The sequence below is a fragment of the Dermochelys coriacea genome, chromosome 9 (genome assembly GCF_009764565.3).
Source record: "Dermochelys coriacea isolate rDerCor1 chromosome 9, rDerCor1.pri.v4, whole genome shotgun sequence".
In the NCBI taxonomy this organism is placed as follows: Eukaryota; Metazoa; Chordata; order Testudines; family Dermochelyidae; genus Dermochelys; species Dermochelys coriacea.
In genome coordinates this window covers 92,280,619-92,299,728 of record NC_050076.1, presented here as the reverse complement: position 1 = coordinate 92,299,728, position 19,110 = coordinate 92,280,619, and the positions used below count along the sequence as shown (strand labels likewise).

The following is a 19,110-nucleotide window of genomic DNA, read 5'->3' as shown; positions in this document are numbered from 1 at the left end:
CCACTTAACTCTAAATTCTACCCTTTGACAAAATTTATCCAGATGCTTAATTGCTACTTAAGGAAAAACTAGAATTCCACCATGTAATTTCTTTGTATTGTGAATTGAAATGAGTGGTATCCCTTGCAAGATCTATTCCCCTTTCCCATATTCAAAGCAGAGGGATATGGTAGGTTCCAAGTTATGTATATGTTGCAGCAGTATGTGATACACAATTGTAAATCTCAGATTAAAAAGCAGAGTGTGATTTGTCATCTAGGATTAAAATATATAGATACATAAATACACAATGTGTTCTGAAAAATGACAGAAAAACTGTTCTTTTCATGTTACCCCAATGCAAATGTGACTGCATTTTGTTGTTGAGTATCTACTGCTCTGAGATACATATTGTGGCCAAGCAACTGAAATTGATACCCATGTTTAATCATTGTAAATAAAAGAGGCAGATAGACCTGCATATGTTTTCAGAGTTTGCATGCTCAATACAGAATTAGTAGGTTTAAAAATCTCACTGAACATTCTATGTGAATTAAGAAGATTTTAGAATAATGTGAAAATGAAAATAAAGTACAGCTTTTCACTTAAACATATGCAACTCTCTTCATGCAGAATTTTGTTTTAGTTTTTTTTAAGTTACACTTTGCATTAAAGAACATAACCAGTGTAAATACAATCTGTAACACTTATAAAACAGTGCAAAGGTTGTAAATTTCATTTTTTTTAAATACATGTATTTATAATGGAGGCAAAATCACCTTCTTTCTCAATAGAAAAATATTTATATTAAATACCTACATATGTTGAACTTAACTTTACAAAAGAGTAAGTTATAGTTTCACATTTGTAATAAATGACTATCATTTCTAGGTTTCCACGTTTAATGTTAGTGTCAAATGCATGTATGTTTAGAAAAACAAAATAAACCTGTATTATTGAGAACAGAATGAAAATATTCCAGTTCATAACGGGTGTGAAGGGGTGCAAGAGAAAGTTGATAAATAGTGTGAGAGAAGCAATGGAAAAATACAGAACTTTACGGATTATTGCACATTTGAGTTCATTCTTATGACCTTTTGGGCAAATACTTAATTCTTTAGATCTTAAGTTGGTATTCATTTTAATTTTACTGTACTTATGATTTAAGAAACATTTGCAAAATGTGAGAATTTACTATACCTTGCTTACGGATTGAACCATGGGAAGCTAGGTGCAGAGTGCAAACTTTAACTTATGCAATCAAAAAGCAGCAAGACTGAAAAAGCTATTAAAATTGGGGCAACATTGCCTTCTATACACATATTTCTGGATTTGATCCTGCAGCCCTTATGGAGGCAAAACTCTCATGTTGGGCATGCTCTCACTAAAGTCAATGGGAATTCTGCCTCGCTAAGAACTGCAGAATTGGTTCCTTGAACTTTTTCTTCAAACGCTGTTGTCTCCATTGGCCCAATTCTATAACCCTTAATCACGCGATTAGTCCTTACAAATCCTAATTAAGAACTAATTAATTAATGATACTTAGGACTTGGAGAATGATTGTCATCCTTGGAGCTCAGAATGCTTACCAAGAAGGATAAGTAGCATTATTCTCATTTGACACATAAACTACTCACATGAGAAAGAGATGCATGAACTGACCTTAAGAGCTGCTTAAGCAACCCAATCTACATAATGTATCGCTAGAAGCATTGCTAAAAGAAATACTTATGCTTGAGCCATAGTAAAAGATATATAAATTGACAGGTAGATATAGAGACAGCATATTCTCTTTCATAACTACATTTCAGATGATTATCACTGCAACTGAAGTCATACTAGTAGTAAACCTGAATAATTTAGCTCTTGATCTCTGAATATTGCTGTATTAATTTTCTACTGCTAATATGCTCAGTAACGTGTACATTTTAAATTGCAACTGTTTCAATTTTGGAAAAAAATATGTAAAAGTACATGGCCATTAGTACAAATCTTACAACACGTGAGGAGATTTTAAGAAATCATGATTTTGTTAACAGACAATGAAGTTTGTACTTAAGGTATTTAAAAAATTCCATTTAAAACTGTAACATTTGTGAAATCTAATAAACCTCAGAAAAGTTGTTTGAAATCATCCTAAACAGCTGACAATATTCTAACAATTTGTTAATAAAAACACACCGCTAACCATCTGCTAGGAATAAGATATGCCTCAATAACAAAATGAATGGATGCTGATGTGATTTATTCTGCAGTTACTGTGCACTTTATTGATAAAGCTAGTAGCTCTTCATCCACACTGTTGTATCAGCTGGGCATCTTCTAAAATGTACTTGTGACAACCTTATGGGAAGTGCTTCCTAAGGTTTTCTTTGGAGAATGGCTCATCCAGTGTGCTCTACAAAGACATATTTTCTTTTATAGCATGTTAAGTTTAGAATTTGCAATCTGTACTAAAGCTTATAGTTTCTTTTTTAAAAAATTCTGTGTAAATAGTTGAAATGCCATTACATAAAGATGGTTGTCAGAGATCATATACGGTATTGAACTTCCATCCATACCAGGCTGTAAAACATATATGTTAAAATCAAAGGATATATTTCCCCTTTCAAAGAATCAAGAAAACTGTACATTAAGTTATCTGAACTACATATTGAACTACAAAAGAAGGTCCCTTTGTCAGTAATTTGGAAATGTAAACAAAAAAGTTCAGGTATAAAAGTGAGTAAATGTGCCTCTGCCTCAAATATGATTCGGCACCCCGTGGCATCAATTTAATGTTCTTTAAAAATCTGTCTTCATGGTGCTCAGAAAGCATCTCAAAAGAGTTCTCATCTTCATTACCAAATATCACTTGTGAAGCTAAGCTCCTGGGATGATAAAGGTAGCAATGGGTTGTTCCTGTGAAATTCTTGGGTATCCTTCATGGTATTATTAAGAGGTAGCTGTCCATTTAGTAGTGTCAAGGGTATGTTACAGTAGGTGTGGTGATTACTTATGGAAGCTATTGGCATGGTTGCAGCTGACATGTCATACTCGTATCCTCTGCAATAATGTCTCATTTGCATGGAATCGGTTTGATGGTAGTCAGTTAGATCTGCTTGAGATGCTATGAAAGTGGTAGAGGTGCCTGTCATAGCTAGAGACGGAACAGTTTGGAGGTCTCCAAAAAGTCCCTGTTCTGCAGAGTCCAGGACTTGGCGCCGAGATAAAACCTCTTTTTTCTTTGCTGGCATTTCATAGACTAAGCGCTTCCAAAACTTAGAATTCAGTTTGCTGCTTTTTGGTCCTTTCCACTTGACCACTGAGAGAAGTTTAATGGTGTGCTTTAAAGATTCCACTTCGTGGTAATTCACTTTCCCTTTTAAGTCAGTACACTCAATCAAAATAACTTTGATTTCTCCACTGACTAGCATATTATGGAGTCTGTTTTCCATTTCAAAAATACTCCATCCTCTCCTGAGAACATAGTCTGGAGTTAACACGATAATGAGTCTTCTGCTTTGCTCAACACATCTTGTGAGATCTTCAATGTATGCTACAAATTATAGAAAGAGAGAGAGAATAAAATAAAGAAGTCTATTGTGTTAAAACATTAGCCTTGCAATTAAGTATACTACAATACCAAGGTTCACTAAGGGTCTGATCCCACACCATTTAATCGAGCTTTACAATAAAAATATGATTGGACATTAATATACAACATCTCTCTATTTACGTAAAATTTAGAAAAGGAAAAAAGTCTAGCTCCTAATGTTTCCACATATTAATCATAGCATAGCTAAGACTGATTTAACTTCCTCACTGTTCAGCTGCATTTCAGTGACATACAAATTACAATATTTGTTTTTCGTTTACAGAAAGGTTTTAGCTCTAGATCAATTTAACTTTTGTGTAAAGTATAAAATTCACAACACGTGCTATGGTCATTACTAAAATTTCTTGGGATGCAAGCTAAGGTAATCAGTTCTTATGCTTCAAGGTGGAAAGAATGGAAGGATGCAAGGATGCTTTAGGGTGTATGGATTGTAGCTAACTGGTGCTTGGGAAAGAATTCTCCATCACCACATGTACAAATTATGTTATTGGAAAGGTGCAACAATAGCACCTCTTACCTTCTTCTACACATATTGACCACAATCTTGGTGGTCCAATGATACCAATCTTGGAGGTCCAATGATGTGTTTTAATATTGCAAATCTATGCTTCTATGTACACAAGATAATTAACAGAATCTTCATTAGATGATAGGGGGAAAAAAACCCAAACAAATGGAAAACATAAGCAAATGTAGAATTACTCAGAGGTGTTTATTTTCTGAGCTACCATTGACAAGGAAAATGCATATTCTACAGTATTTATGCATGCTAACATTTGCAAGGTGTTGGTGTAAGCAGAGATGCTGTTCACCATCTTCCTGTTTCAGAAGATCAATTTATCACACCAGAATATACTCTGGGGGTTAAATCTTAGTTTGTGTGTTTGATATGCCCAACAAAGGAGAATGGGGGAGAGAGGTCAATGAAAGTAATCTGACATGGACCTCTTTACATCTATTTACAGAGGTCCTGATCCAAAACCCATTCAAAGCTATGAAAAGACTTTCAGTGGGTGTTAGATCAGGCCCAGAAATAAATAAACAGTGATAAAGATAGTGAGAACAGAAAAAAAAATGCTTTGGTTGCATATCATTTTGCTGGTAACACTTTACTTTTACTTTTTATTACACAAACTGTCCTTTGCAGCTATGCTACTCAAAAGCATGCAGTCTGAGAAAGGAGGGAAAGCATGTGTTACAAATGAAGACTTAGACACAGGAGCTGCACACAACAGGCCTTTACTCAGCACAGGGCAGGATCTGTCTTACACATACTGACCTCTAGCAGGATGAATGGTTACAGTACACTTCATTGATCAACAGCTTTTACTGCAATACTTATTTTTCTAGTTCCAGGCAAAATATCACAGCATGCTTATTGACACCACTTCCCACCAGATAGATAGCTACAAAATAGGCCAACAAACATTCAAAAATATCTTCATGTCAGGAGACTCAGGGTATATTTAGCATAAAATCTGCCTTTACCAGTGTTTTATTTCACCACTTAGCAACAAGAAAAAATTATTTCACATATGAAAAAAGCAAATTTTTATACACCCTACAGAGAAACAAAAATTTCAAGACATACACATACAGTACAAATGTTTATGCAACAATCTTTTGTTAAAGTTTTATGATAGTTTACTCATGCAGCATATACAGTTCTTTGAATTTTTTTCTTAAATTGATATTTTCTAAGGAAAAAACATTGCTCTCTCTAAAATGTTTACTTATTGAAGGGAAAATTCAGCATTAAATGGAGAAAAAAATCAGCAGCAATAGGAAAGATATCAGCAGAACTGGTGAAACAAAACTTAAGAAAAGGTAGAAATGTTCAATACAATGGAAAGAGATTATCCCAATGTATCAACAGCTCAGACTCTTCATTTTCTTCTTTTCTTTCTGCTCCCAAAAAGAAAGAAGTTAGGTGGGAAGCTTCATCATTAGAGGTTGGATCTGCAAGATACAGTAAAACAACAAGCCATCATGCATCTTTCCTGATACATTTTCATTCCTCCTTCAAGAAATTCAGACTACGGGTGTGTACAAGACCATTTTTATTATATAGGATACAATATCGTTCAGTCACTACCAGAAAGTCCCACATATCCAGTTTAATACTTATGCATGGCTATGCAGGTACTATGCATGTCTGTTACAAAACACATAAAAAAATCAATCCATTGCACTTATCTTCTTAAAGAAATTGTAGTGATATTTTTAATTGCAACAATAAATCCAATATTATATCAATTCAGTTGAAAACTCACCAGACTTAGCTCTTATATCCTCTATAGCTGAAGAGGTGTTCTGGGGAGAAAAAGACACCCTGGCTTCCCCATGTGAGCTCTTCACCCCTCTGTGTTTCTCCTTTATTGCTGTGTGCAGTTTAATTGGTGGACATTGCAACATTTAGAGCTCTTTCTACAGGTGACTAGAATTAGCCCTTACAAGGTTACCTTCAGAGTCCTTTCTCAAACCTCAAGTGTGCAGTTGGGTCACAGATAGACCTGACCAGTGAACAAGGGGTGCTTTGGGGCAGTGAGGATGGAGTTGAGAATAATGGCTTGCACACAACTAGACGCACCCTTCTATGCATCCCAAAAGAAAGGCAAGCAGGTTTTGAAACTGCTCGGCCCATAAATATATGATCATTCCAATATCTTCACAGCAGTACGCCAAGTTCCAGCCTGTGACTCCCTGAGTCTGTGCCAGCCAGATTCCTGTGTGAGTTCAAGGAGTCTTGGAGCTGCATTAACTTATGTCACTTGGCTATGGTCCTAAGGGGCTTTATACCAGTGGAGGATCAGCACAGCCCCACCCTTGACCACACCATGTGGGGCTAGGTTTGGTGGCTGGTACAGGAGCTGGATGTACCGACGTCACACCACCAGGAAGATCTCTTCTTCCAGGAGAATTTTCTGCTGTCAAGTTATGGCTGGAATCCAGTTCCCTTGTGGTGGTAGTGAACAGAGGCTGTAGCCTAACACTGGATCTGGCCACCACATTTATGTTTACAGGGGGACTTTGCCTTGTGATTTGGAAAATGTGTACTAAAACAAAGCCAACATTGTTACCCTCTCTGTAATGCCCCCACTTGTGGTGAAACATGCAGGCTAGGATTCTCTTGCAACAGGCACAGAATATTCTGCTGTCGCTCTTATGCCATCTGTGAAACAGAGCTCTGAGAAAACATTTCAGATGTGAAACTTAAGTAGGGAATTCTCCTCTGCCAATTCTACCACCAGTTGGAAAGAAAAAAATAATCACAACATTTTGCAAATTTCAAAACCATGTAGAACTACTTCAGTGCAATTGTAATTTCTTGGAGTGGCATAACTAATCTTCAGATGGTAGAAATGAGTGTAGCTGCATTGACTTCAACAGCACAATGCTGTTTTACACCAGTTGAGGATCTGGCTAGAAATGAGAGGGACTGGGTGTAGAAGTTGTGAGGTTCAAAGGGGAAAGTCTATTTCCTGTCTTGATCAAGAGAACCTGCTTTTGATCAGCAGCATTTTGTGACCATAAAGATTCTCAAAGGGCAGTAAAGTAACATGGGCACTGACAAAAAAATGAAAAAAAAAACAAACCCCCCCACAACCAAACCAAGCCAATCAAACAAAATAAAACAGAAGGAGAAATGTTTAACATTGATCAAAATAGGCAAAAGGCAACTTTTACATTTTAATTATGAGTCTGATTCAGGCAACACATGGTCCATTTTGTCAGCTGTTTTGGCTGGTGGGTACCATACTGTAGAAGAGGATGAGAAAGTAAACAAAGAACCCAAACCCTACAAAATTCAAGTGGCACAGGAATTTTTCTTTTAGTGGCAGGATAAGCTAGTTAAAGAAGGTGAAAAGAAAACACATTAGCCTCTGGTGTGCAGAATCGGGACTCCCCTTTATAGCAAAAGAAAAGAGCAAGCGGTAACACAAAACAGGGTAGTGGGAGCACCAAGCTTCACCGTGCAAGCTGTGTAATTTCCCATCTAGCATTTGTGAGTCAGACTAGACTGGGAGCTGACACAGAGAAGCAAAGAAGCAAAGAGTAAACACAATGGAAAGTAAATACAGTAGCACTATAATGTATGTATTATGTATTCTGAATGTAGCATTATTACATAAGGATTTTTTTAGGATCTCACATCAGACACTAAAGGAAATCGTAAAGTTCAAATACCAAAGCCATCTATTGCCTTATACAGCACACATCTCTACGAATGTATTTATTAGTTTCATTTTATAAAATCGCCTTTGCTAATAGGTGGTAGAACAAAAATGAAATAAAACAATACAAGCCGGAGGGGAAATCCCCCATTATGTTAGACCTGCCTTCTTAACCTGTAGCTCTCAGTTTGTTATTGTTCAGCTGAGTTGGTTTCAATGAACGGAGTCTCTTTTGTCACCCTACCTGTAAATAAAGTGAATAAAAAGCAAACATCATCCCTGGTACATGGCCAGAGTTATATCAGGGAGGAATATGCTCCCAGATCATTTGGTTTTTGGAAGCCCTATTCCTAATAGTTATTTTGAGAAAACTTGTATGGCTAGCCTGTATGTTAGGCCTGGACAAGAATATGGGAAATGGGGATAGCATGGGGCCTGCCAACTCCCTCCCCTCATTTGCAGTGGTCAAGCACAAGCCCCTGGAAAAAGGACATGGGAATTAACAGGGCAATAACATCTACTGGTGGAAGAGTAGGATGAGAGCAGAGACATATTCTCTCCCTTCACTTGGGCTTAATAATAGAGATGGGGCAGTCAGATTAAATCATTTACGCAAGGTCACAAAGGAAGGTTGGCAGAGCCAGCTATAGTTCAGTGTCCAAGTTCAGTGTCTAAGCCCCAAAACTATCCTCTCTCTACAGTCTGGGCCCACTAGCTACCATTGTGCTTTATTGCATTATTCTGGATGAAATGGCACCAGCTCATCCTGGTTTTGGGATCTCAAGGGATTTTATTAAACTGTTAGGAGGACAAGTGTGACAACTGTTAGGAGGACAAGGACAAAAGGTTGCCCTTTTACTATAGCCCTTGATCTCTTGTTCAATTCATGTCATATTGTGTCAAACTGTGTGGTAACTATACACTATAGCATAATTACACAGACTGATGTGGACACATATCTACTACGAATGGGACCAACAAATTAATTTGCACTGCACATAGAGCAGGGCCTGAGCTGTGAAGTTTGGATCCACAATCTGGATTTGGATACTACCCCAGCATTTGAGGGTGTCAGTATTCAGGGTTCCAATCCAGCCTGTCACAGAGGTAAGACCAGGGTTATGAAGTTCAGATACAGATCAAGACTTTTCCATGGTTTCGGTAGGGGATGGGGAGAGAAAGGGATTGAAGTATGTTCCTATGTTCTGGTCCAGGCCCATCTCAAATTGTAACCAATCTGGGACCCCAGAAGTGAAAGCTGATTTTCTTCTTCCTCTGTGACAATTATAATTCCATCAGCATCAGTCTCCTCTTTGCAATATATAGTGACCAATGTTTAATATCCCCTACTTCTGTATAATGCAATGGCTGAAGGGTTCTTCTGTATTATCTCCACTATTCTTCAGCTTCATCAAATTATGATGAACTTGGAGTCCCTCTGGGCAAGCTGATTACCCAACAACAAGATTTACAGGAAGTTTTCTAGGTCATAGAACTTACCCCACTAAACACTCAGGTCCAAACCCTGTGATCCTTGTTCAGTTACTAAGCCTTTAGTCAGGCAATGACTATGTTCTGAGTAAGGACTGAGTAAAACACTGAGCAGGAACTTTGGGATTTCTGCTTTTATTGCATCCATATGACAGCTAGAGCTGGTGGAACATTTTTCCATTAGAAAATGGCATTTAATAAAAATCATAACTGTCCACAGAATAGGGATGTAAGAGTTTAACTGGTTAACTGAAAAGCTTGATGGTTATCGGTTTCTGTTAATGGTTAAACTCCGCCCAGGGTCCTGGCTGCTGCCCTGCATGTGGGGTCCCTTCGGGCTGCCGGCCCCAGGACTGGGGCTCTGCTGTGGCCTAGCATCCCAGCGTGCCAGGAGTTCTGACCACACGCAATGCCAGGTGCTTCAGAGGGAATGAACAGAATCTGAGTTACCCAGGAAAGAATTTTCTGTAGTATCTGGCTGATGAATCTTGCCCATATGCTCAGGGTTTAGCTGATTGCCATATTTGGGGTCGGGAAGGAATTTTCCTCCAGGGCAGATTGGAGAGGCCCTGGAGGTTTTTCGCCTTCCTCTGTAGCATGGGGCATGGGTGATATGAGGGAGGCTTCTCTGCTCCTTGAAGTCTTTAAACCATGATTTGAGGACTTCAATAGCTCAGACATAGATGAGGTTTTTCTAAGGAATGGGTGGGTGAGATTCTGTGGCCTGCGCTGTGCAGGAGGTCGGACTAGATGATCAGAATGGTCCCTTCTGACCTTAGTATCTATGAATCTATGAACAGAACAGGACAATTATTGAGTGATCCATCCCCTGTTGTCCAGTTCCAGCTTCTGGAAGTCAGAGGTTTGGGGACACCCAGTTAGTTTATTGGAATAGACTTACAAATAGGTCTTCTTGATTCTTGGGATCCCAACACAGGCAGACTCCATTACGCCTCCTCCCTCCCCGTGTTTCTCTCAGTAAGGCAGAGATCACTCGTATTTTGCTATGATATTATTGTTATTCAAGCGTCAATAACACAGAAAGCAGAGCCTGCTGTAAGCAGCAATCTGCCTTTGTCTGATCTGGCCTCTGCAAGACAGATTCCCACTTTCCAAAATGGAAGATGCCTTTTGATTTGTGCTGCCAGAACCCACTTGACAACAACAGCTGCTGCTCATGCTTCCTGCGTATGGCCCTTCCTGTCCCCAGCCCTCCCCCGAGTCAAGAGCGGGGAGCACAAGTGCAGGGTTTGAATACGGCACAGACGTACCAACAGGAAGTTCCCTCTCCAATGGGGAATTCTCTGCTGGGCACCTGAGGCTAGGTTATGGCCCATTCACTCCCCCCGAGTAGCTTGCCCATCTGGCTCTATATCCTGCATATAAAGACAGTACCATAGAAATGTAGAGCTGGAAGGGACCTTGAGAGGTCACCTTAGTCCACCGCCCTGCGCTGCGGCAGGACCAAGTATACCTAGACCATCCCTGACAGGTGTTTGTCCATTCTTTTCTTAAAGACCTCCATGTAGAGAGACTATTATTATTTTTCCCCCAGCGGCTAAGCTAAGAATCAACTTGATTAATCACAATCAAACTTGCCCTTTGATTTTACTGAGGTAAGCTTTTCAGTTTGTTCAAAAATGCCCTGAGACAAAATAAACCATCGAACACTATTTAACAAATCTATACTTGGATACTTCCCAGTCCAGAGAGCAACTGTATGCATTCATGCCGGGAAGTCAGAGCAATAATGGACACCCTCCTGTGGCAGCAGTTCACAATTGCAGAGATTATCTGAAACAACCAGCCTTCCAAAGGATACACGATTGACTATAGCACTGGAATCTTATAATCTTAAATGCGCAAAGTTATACGAAGAAACACCCCAGATCATCTGGTGGGAAAGTGCCGCATTATACTGAGTGTCATTTGCACTATCAGCTGACAAAATAGAGTACATGAAAGCATTTCTCTAGAAAAATAAATCCCTTTTTTTCCCTGAAGAAATCTGCACCTAAGAACTAGATAAAAGCAACAGTCTGTTGGACTGAGAGATTAGTTAAAAAACAAATTGTGCAGTCTATTCTGCCTGTTCTGTTTTTAATCTACCATAGATAACCCTTTGTAATGTAAGATCAATATTAAATAGAACATCCAAGTAGGTATCTTCCACACATATATGCAGGAAGACATATGTTTGTGCGTCTGAATATTTTTTAACAAAAGTCCAAGTTTTCCTCTAGAAATACAGTTCCTTTTTTTCACAAATCCCAGGCACACAAATCATGCTAATTTCAAGTACATATTTTATTCTACATTGTCGTCATTAAGTTTGATTAAGCATTCTCGAGGTTCTATATGAAAGAATCAAGCCCTTTCATAATGCTGAAGCAGAGAGGATGGAGAGGAGAAAAGAGATATTACATCTGTGAATGTTCATAAAATGAGCATTCCAGGAGATGTTAAATGAATAAAAGCCAAAATGATGACAAGTATTTTTTGAGTGTCTGAATGACAGGTAGTCAAAAATAAAATTGTATGCTGGTTATTGCAGCAGCTGGGAGAAACAGACTCATTTCAGATAAATCTTCGCCTTCAATATGTTTATCGTTAAAAGGATACATTTAAACTCTCTCTTTAATTCACTTTGTACTATTACTACATTAAAAAACAAACAAACCCTGCTGCATGGACTGTATCTGAACCACAGTTCAGTGTTTTCTCTCTACAGTATCTCACCTATTAATGTAACTATTTCTCAGATAGGAAGGAGTACACTTCCCGGTTTACACTTTGAGCCAGGAAAGAAGAGAGTCTTTCCTAGGAATTTAACCCTTTCAATTCCATTTAACAGTTTCTTTTGGGGAGAGAAGGGAATGTTTTGACCTTTCTAACTCCTGCTAAGAAGCAGTGTGATATGCTGATGCTGATAGGGACCAAAAGTCTAAGGGCTGAGCCCCCAATTCTGCAATGCTCTTCAGTGGTGTAAGGTCAGATGGCTATCACATTATCTGATGGCTTGTAGAGGTAAAGGAGCACTGCAGTGGGGACAGGGTAAGTAGCCATAGCTTACAGACTGCAAATGCAGGGACTGCTATAATGCCTTCAGAAATGCCAGGGAAGCATTTATTCCATGTGTAACAAAGAGGCAATGTGCATTCTGACTAGCTAGTGACGGGGATGGAGGGAGTGAGGCAGGGGGGCAGGTGGCAAAGCTGTGGCCCTGCCTCCAACTCATCCACATACTTGAAGAATAAGGTGCCTAAATTTTTGGGGTGTGTGGTGGAAGTTGGTGGTACTGGGAAAACATTATCAGATTCCTTTTCAGGCAAGTTGCTAAAGCAGCTGATTATAACTGCCTCAGTGTAGGGCAGGGCTTTCTGTACATCTACTTAGGAGCAGACATAGTCGGGTTTTATGTTTATGTTTCTTTTACATTAACACATACATAGAGGTACAGATTTCCCTTTTCTAACATGTCTTAGTAGAAGCTAACTGAATACAGACATTGCAAACTAAATTAAATTCAAAAGCAGATTTCTCGCAGGAGCATCTCCACTATTTGGCAAAAACACATGGTATAAATGCAAACAAACCATGCATGCAGAATCCATGAATATTATGCACATTAGAATGTCATTTTTTACTTGTCCCACAACAATCAGGAAAAACACAGCCACAGATGTGTCCCTGTGGTTACAGATGTCACCAGATGCAGCGGAATATTCAGACATTGCAGTGGAATTGATCTGAAATGAATAACTGCACTTCACCAAGTGATCTGAAATGGGCAACAGAATCAGATAACTGACCAGTGCACGTCCCTTTGAAAAAGTGGGATTATTCACACAGTCCACATTTTCAATGCAGCACTTGGAGAAAATGCTAGCTTAAAAATGACTCAACGGATGTTGTTAACTTGGAAACAAAAGTATAATATCTGCTCACTGTAAAATCAGAAAAAAATAGTAGACAATAGGAAATGCTTTATTTGTAAGGTTGCTGTGGACAAATAAGTAATTGCCTGAATGATAATTATTGAGCGAATCCCATTTTAAATGATACAATAACAATTCGCTGTGTACAGATCTCACTTCCTAGCAGCCTCTGACAATTACTTTTGTCTGACATTGAGCCTTTTCACTATGGCTTACAGTTCTGCAGAATTCCCCTTCGTAAGGCTCTGATCCTGCTCCCATTGAAGTAAATGGCAAAATTCCCATTGACTTCACTGGTGCAGGATCAGACCCTAAGCCAGAGGTCACACCTTGCTGTATTTTAGGAAACTCTTGAGGTTCTGAAAGCAATCTTGCAAAGAGAATGAACGGTAACTATCTCTGTACAGTACTTAACATACAGCATGCCTTCCCGATAGCATCAGACAGAATTAAACCCAAAGTTCAGAAGTACTTACTCCCGTTAGGGATCAGGTCCCTATCTGGAATGAAGAGTTTGTATCCGTAATGTTTTTCGAGAACATCTGGCAGTATTTCAAGTGCAAACTGCTCCTCTTCGTTATTATCATAGTCTGATGCATCTGGATCCAATTTGGTGTAAGAGAGATAGGCATCGTATTCCTTGTTGTCTGTAGAAATACAAAAGCCTATTCGCAGTCATCTGTTTGTAAATGTACTAGGCAGAGGTAAACTGTCTTGTGGCCTAGTTCTGAAACCCTTGTGTGTCATAACTCCTATCATGAAGTCAGTGGGGATTTTGCACGTGTAAGGAATGCAGTACTGGTGAAAATATGTTCTTGCTGGTTGTTCAGTATCAAGCTTAAAAACCACTGCATTATGCCAAAAACTTTTAATGGTGAAACACAAGCACTCCATATCGCAGAATAGAGATTGTAAATTATTCCTGGTTTCATACGCATCTTTCAACTCCACACGGCTTTATCGGTGGGTATTCATAAGCCACATCTTATTCAACTCTTTTTATAGAAGTTTTAAGACAATAGCACTCATCTGTGACTTCCTCTTTTCCCTTCACATGCTGAGCTGGTAAGTTATGGCTTTGTATGGTTCAGCAAAAGATAAACAGGTACATTGGAGACTGTCCCAAAGCCAAGCAGACTTTGGGAAAGTCCAAATGTTGCAGTTTGGGTTTCTTTGTTCTTTATACATAATGAAGGACCAGACTGTGCCTGATTTGTACAGGTGTATGTTGGGTGGGGTGGGGAGGAAGTGCAGAGCTGCACCACCACTGCAGTAGTTATTGTGCCTTAATCAAACCCAGACTTTCCCAGAGTTTCCTGCCTGACTCACTTAAGCTCCTCCCTTAGCTGCTGGCCTGCTCTGCTGATCAATGTGGAGGGATGGCTTGCACCCCAAGTGGCACTTTAAAGAAGCAGTGTAATTGGCCTGGCCCTTAAGTTGGCAAAATGGGTAAAACAGAGGGTAAGGTTGATTGTGCCACTTGCCCCCGCCTGGCCTACTCGCCCACACAAGAACAAGGTAGGGACAACTCACCCACACCGCACTACAGGATCTTAGCAGTGCAGCCAAATCTTGCAATGTTATTGCGAGTCTCATGATAGCTGGAATTTTTCTTAAAGCCCCGAGTTCCTGGATTCATGTGATTAGGGGAAAATCTGAGCTTTCACTTAAAAGAAAAAGGTTCCTAGCCTTTGTGTTTGTGGAAAGAAGCCTGAAAACATGACTTGAGTAAGTACAAAAACCAAAAGGCAAATATAAAGAACCCCCCAATTAATTAGAAAAAATCTAATGATTTTTAAGCTAATTTCAGAGGTTTCTTGGGCCTAATTCATCAATTTTAATGTTTGGAGTTTGTAATGCTGTCTTAGTTAATAGCCATTACCTTTATTATAACCCTACAGTATTTCAGAAATAGTGAAAAAATACGTATGTGAAAGAATCAAGTTTTAACAGAAAGGTCTCTAGTGATGGCTACCAGCTGTCATTTCCTACAGAAAATGAAAAATCAAATTGTTAATGTAGTGAAAAGCGAAGTACATGAAAGTGGGATTATTAAGCACCAATTTTCTGTAAAGAACTGGAAAAAATATTTACAGCAGAGTCAATGTTCATCAATATTTTGTATTAAAGGAAGATAAATAGTTGATGAGAATGTGATTTATTAAGTGCTGCTCTGTAAATGATGGCTATTTTCCTAATATTCCTTAGATAAATCTAGTCTACTATGGTTCATGAGCAAAAGCAGACAAGATGTGGACATTTATTTGCTTAGCTGTGGAATTGATTTCAGGCTGAAAACAGGGTGCTCAAGTGAACTACTGGTTCTAAGACAGTCTGGTAAATTTTGATATGATGAGCTAGGTCTTGCGTGATTACCTTCAATGGCTCATTTAACAGAAACAAATCTGCCTCTAATCACCAGCAGCATGGGATCTAGTTTAACTGATATCCTAACATTTCCTCAATATCAGCAAATGACTAGAACGGCAAGGATGGCAGCACTGCTGAGTCAGGAAGACCAGCAGCAGAAGGGTTAAAACCAGACAGGTCTGGAGACTGTTCCAAAATCTGCCACAACCGGCAACAATGGAACCTGCCAGAAGGTGTTCAGAGGACAGCCAATGGGTGATCGGGGAGGCAGATGTCACCGCTAACAGTTCAGGCCCTTGCCAAGGTAGAAAAGCGAACCCTGGGGATGGCCACTGTCATTGGCTCTAAAGTAGAGTGAAATCAAAACAATCAAGCCAAGATGTAGATCAGGTTAATACTCAAGGTTAACAAATGTCTGAACATTGTTTTAAGTCTAACTTGCTATTGAGAAAAAATATTTTGCCTGGAAAACACAGGTGCATGTGTCTGTGTGTATTTAACACACGTGGACTTCCGGGGTCTGATTTCCTAAAAAGCTAGGCACGTGGTTTTGCACACACAAATTAAATGATTGTGCACCAGTGCCCACTTATGCACCCAACTGTGCACTTCAGTGTTGTCTAATTGTATCTTCTGTTTTGGCACAATGCACCAAATACGGTACACGGTCTGTAAAAGTAATTCTACTAGATGTACTTCACTGTTATTTGACAGCAGCTGATCGGCGGTGGGTGGGAGGTGCTGGTGGGGAGAGAGAGGAGCTTATCGGTGTGGCCCCCCAAACAGCTGAGCACCCACTATTTTTTTTCCAGCCCCAGAGCCCCCCCCGAGTCAGTGCCTAAGAATTTAGCAGGAGCACACAATGACCTGTATGCAGAAGGGGCATTCTCTAAACCTCCAGGAAACAGGGTTGTTTTTTAAATGAAAACCAGCCAAACAGCAACAAAAAATCACATTAAAAATAGCAATAACTTGATGCTGACAACACAAATCAACAGAACCCAGGCAATTCAGAGTTGAGGCTGGCACATTGAGCTAGATCCCCAGCTGGGGTGAAGAATCAAAGTAATAGCTCATGTGAAATAAAGTCAGTAGAGCTACACCAGTTTACACCACCTAAGAACCTGGCCCTTCTTCTTTAGCTGATGGATTATCAGTGTGAATACTACCTATGTGGAAGAGATTTGTTTTGGGTCATGATATTTAAACATAGTTTCTAAGTTCTGCTAATGCAGACAGAGTAAGAGGGAAATTATTTTCCTCTGCCTCTCAAGTAGCATCCACATTCTTGAAGCCAGCAGATGAAATTCTGGCCCCATTGAAATCAATGGCAAAATTGAGAAAAGCCAGGATTTCACTTAACATATCCACCGAGCGTTTAATAGAAAGGATTATTATTTTGACACTGACACAGTTTAGCGCCTAAGCAATAGTTCAGGGAAACTGGTTATTTTTGCATAAGAGGAAAAAACCTTCCCCTCTTCTTTTCCAGAATGTAGGGATTTTTTTAGGTGTGGGATTTTCAAAAGTGCATCTGTGATTCAGGCGCATTGACTTTCACGGGACTTATGCTCCCAAGTGGCTTAGGAGCATTTGAAAATGCCACTCTAGCTCTTTAGCAGACACAGAGTACACTAACGTACTAAATTATATGGACCTGATTCACATCTGGGTTGCTCCCATTTTACAGCATCTCAAAACTTTGATTTTGAAGCTAAAAATGCAGTGGTGGATCATATCTCATGGGTCTAGCAATTAAAGTCCTGCTCTAGCAAACCACTTAAGCACATGCTTATTGAGCATGAGTAGTCTCATTGCAGACAAGTTAAGCACCTATCATAGATACTAAGGGGGAAAGCATTTAAAAATTATCTGCTTTACACCAAACTTCCATTCCAGTCAGTCCTCTGAAATAGTCCACATATCTGCATTAAATTATTTCCCTGCTCCCAACTAGTGTTTGATGGGGGAAAATAACATTGACCTATTAGTTAACAGAAATAATTACTGTGGCTTTTTGCTGATTCTTTTAAATTGGCAAATAAAGTGAAATGGTCCAGCAAGAAATAGTTCAGTCCGCAATATGCGCCTTACTGACTGTTTTTAGTGGGTGTGGTGCTGGGAAACATGAATGGAATTTAAAAATCTGAGGAAGGGTCAGAACTGATTTTCACCTAACTCAATTCTTTTGAGGAATCCATTCACACTTTGTCCTCAATAAAAAAACTTATAGAAGAGGCTTCAGAACAATTCCTTTATTGCCTGCTCATTGAAGTCAATAGAAATCCAATTAATTTCAGTGGATTTTGGAATAGGATTTTTGGGCCTTATCCTTCAAGGTGCTAAATACCTTCAATTTCAATTGACTTTAGGCACCTTTTGGCTTCAATTAAAATTAAGGTCCCTCAGCACTGGGCCCACGATATCTTTTTGGGGGTTACAGTCAGTTTCCCTGAGAGACTACTTACCATCCATAGATTCATCACCTCCAAAATTCTGTCTATAGAATAGCATTAATTCTATGTTGTAGCATTTATAGATAGTCACAAGCAAAATAAGCAGGAGAAGGATAGCTCCTAATCCTCCGGCAAGCTCTATTTTGTAGATCAAATCTAGAATAAACAGAAAAAGAAAGACTGGTTATGATCCTTCCAAGCTTTAATTGCACTAATTCAGTGTGCAATTCCATGTACAATTGAGCAGCTTCTCTTTATTGCCATTATAAAATTGTCTACCTAATTTTCAGTTCATTAGCTATTATTATACTTTACCTATTCACTCCTTCTACTGCCAGTCTACAATTGCCATCTAAAATTCATTTGAGGCTATAGTCATAACTCTTTGACAAGGGAATTATGCAGTGAATTTACACAGAGTATTAATCAGTTTCTAAATAGCTTGCAGAGGATAATTGTATCTTCTGTTTTGGCACAATGCACCAAATACTGTACACGGTCTGTAAAAGTAATTTACTAGATGTACTTCACTGTTATTTAGCAAAAAGAAAAGGAGTACTTGTGGCACCTTAGAGATTAACAAATTTATTTGAGCATAAGCTTTCGTGAGCAACAGCTCACTTCATCGGTCAAATAAATTTGTTAGTCTCTAAGGTGCCACAAATACTCCTTTTCTTTTTGCGAATAAAGACTAACATGGCTGCAACTCTGAAAACGGAGACTCTAGTTACCCAGAGAAAACTAAACCAAACTTTTACATTTATAAAGTCAACAGGTGACTTGATTTGATCTGGTAGGCCAGGACTTTGGCTAACTCATTTGAGAACTGTTCTAGCCCCTAGAGTGCACAACATAATGTTCATGTCAAGTGTTAGTGGCCAATGGGAAGCCAGGGATGTACACAACACAGCTAAGTGCCACTTTGTTTTAGAGGTGATGGATACTAAAGACACCAATGTGCATAAGATGGGAGTTCTCAAACTTTTGCTTAGTGCATGCCTTATCTTAAAAGGGACTAGAGATGGCTGAAAACTTTCCGATGAAACCGCTTTCCATTGGAAAATGCTGATTTGATGAATCAAAAAGTTTCACAGGAACATATT

At 39.1% G+C, this 19,110-nt stretch overlaps 1 protein-coding gene across 6 annotated transcripts in view; it reads right to left on the bottom strand.

The window, feature by feature from the left end:
• Window positions 1–405: 405 nt before the first annotated feature.
• IL1RAPL2 (interleukin 1 receptor accessory protein like 2) overlaps window positions 406–19,110 on the bottom strand; it is a 569,055-nt gene continuing 550,350 nt past the window's right edge. For all 6 annotated transcript variants that reach the window (XM_043492438.1, XM_043492441.1, XM_038417782.2 and 3 more), the window contains 3 exons: window positions 18,020–18,163; window positions 13,658–13,828; window positions 406–3,517 (listed from right to left, as the gene is read on the bottom strand). In XM_043492438.1, the coding sequence (XP_043348373.1) occupies window positions 2,820–3,517; window positions 13,658–13,828; window positions 18,020–18,163 (1,013 nt within the window). In that variant the 3' untranslated portion in view covers window positions 406–2,819. The remainder of the gene's footprint in view (window positions 3,518–13,657; window positions 13,829–18,019; window positions 18,164–19,110) is intronic.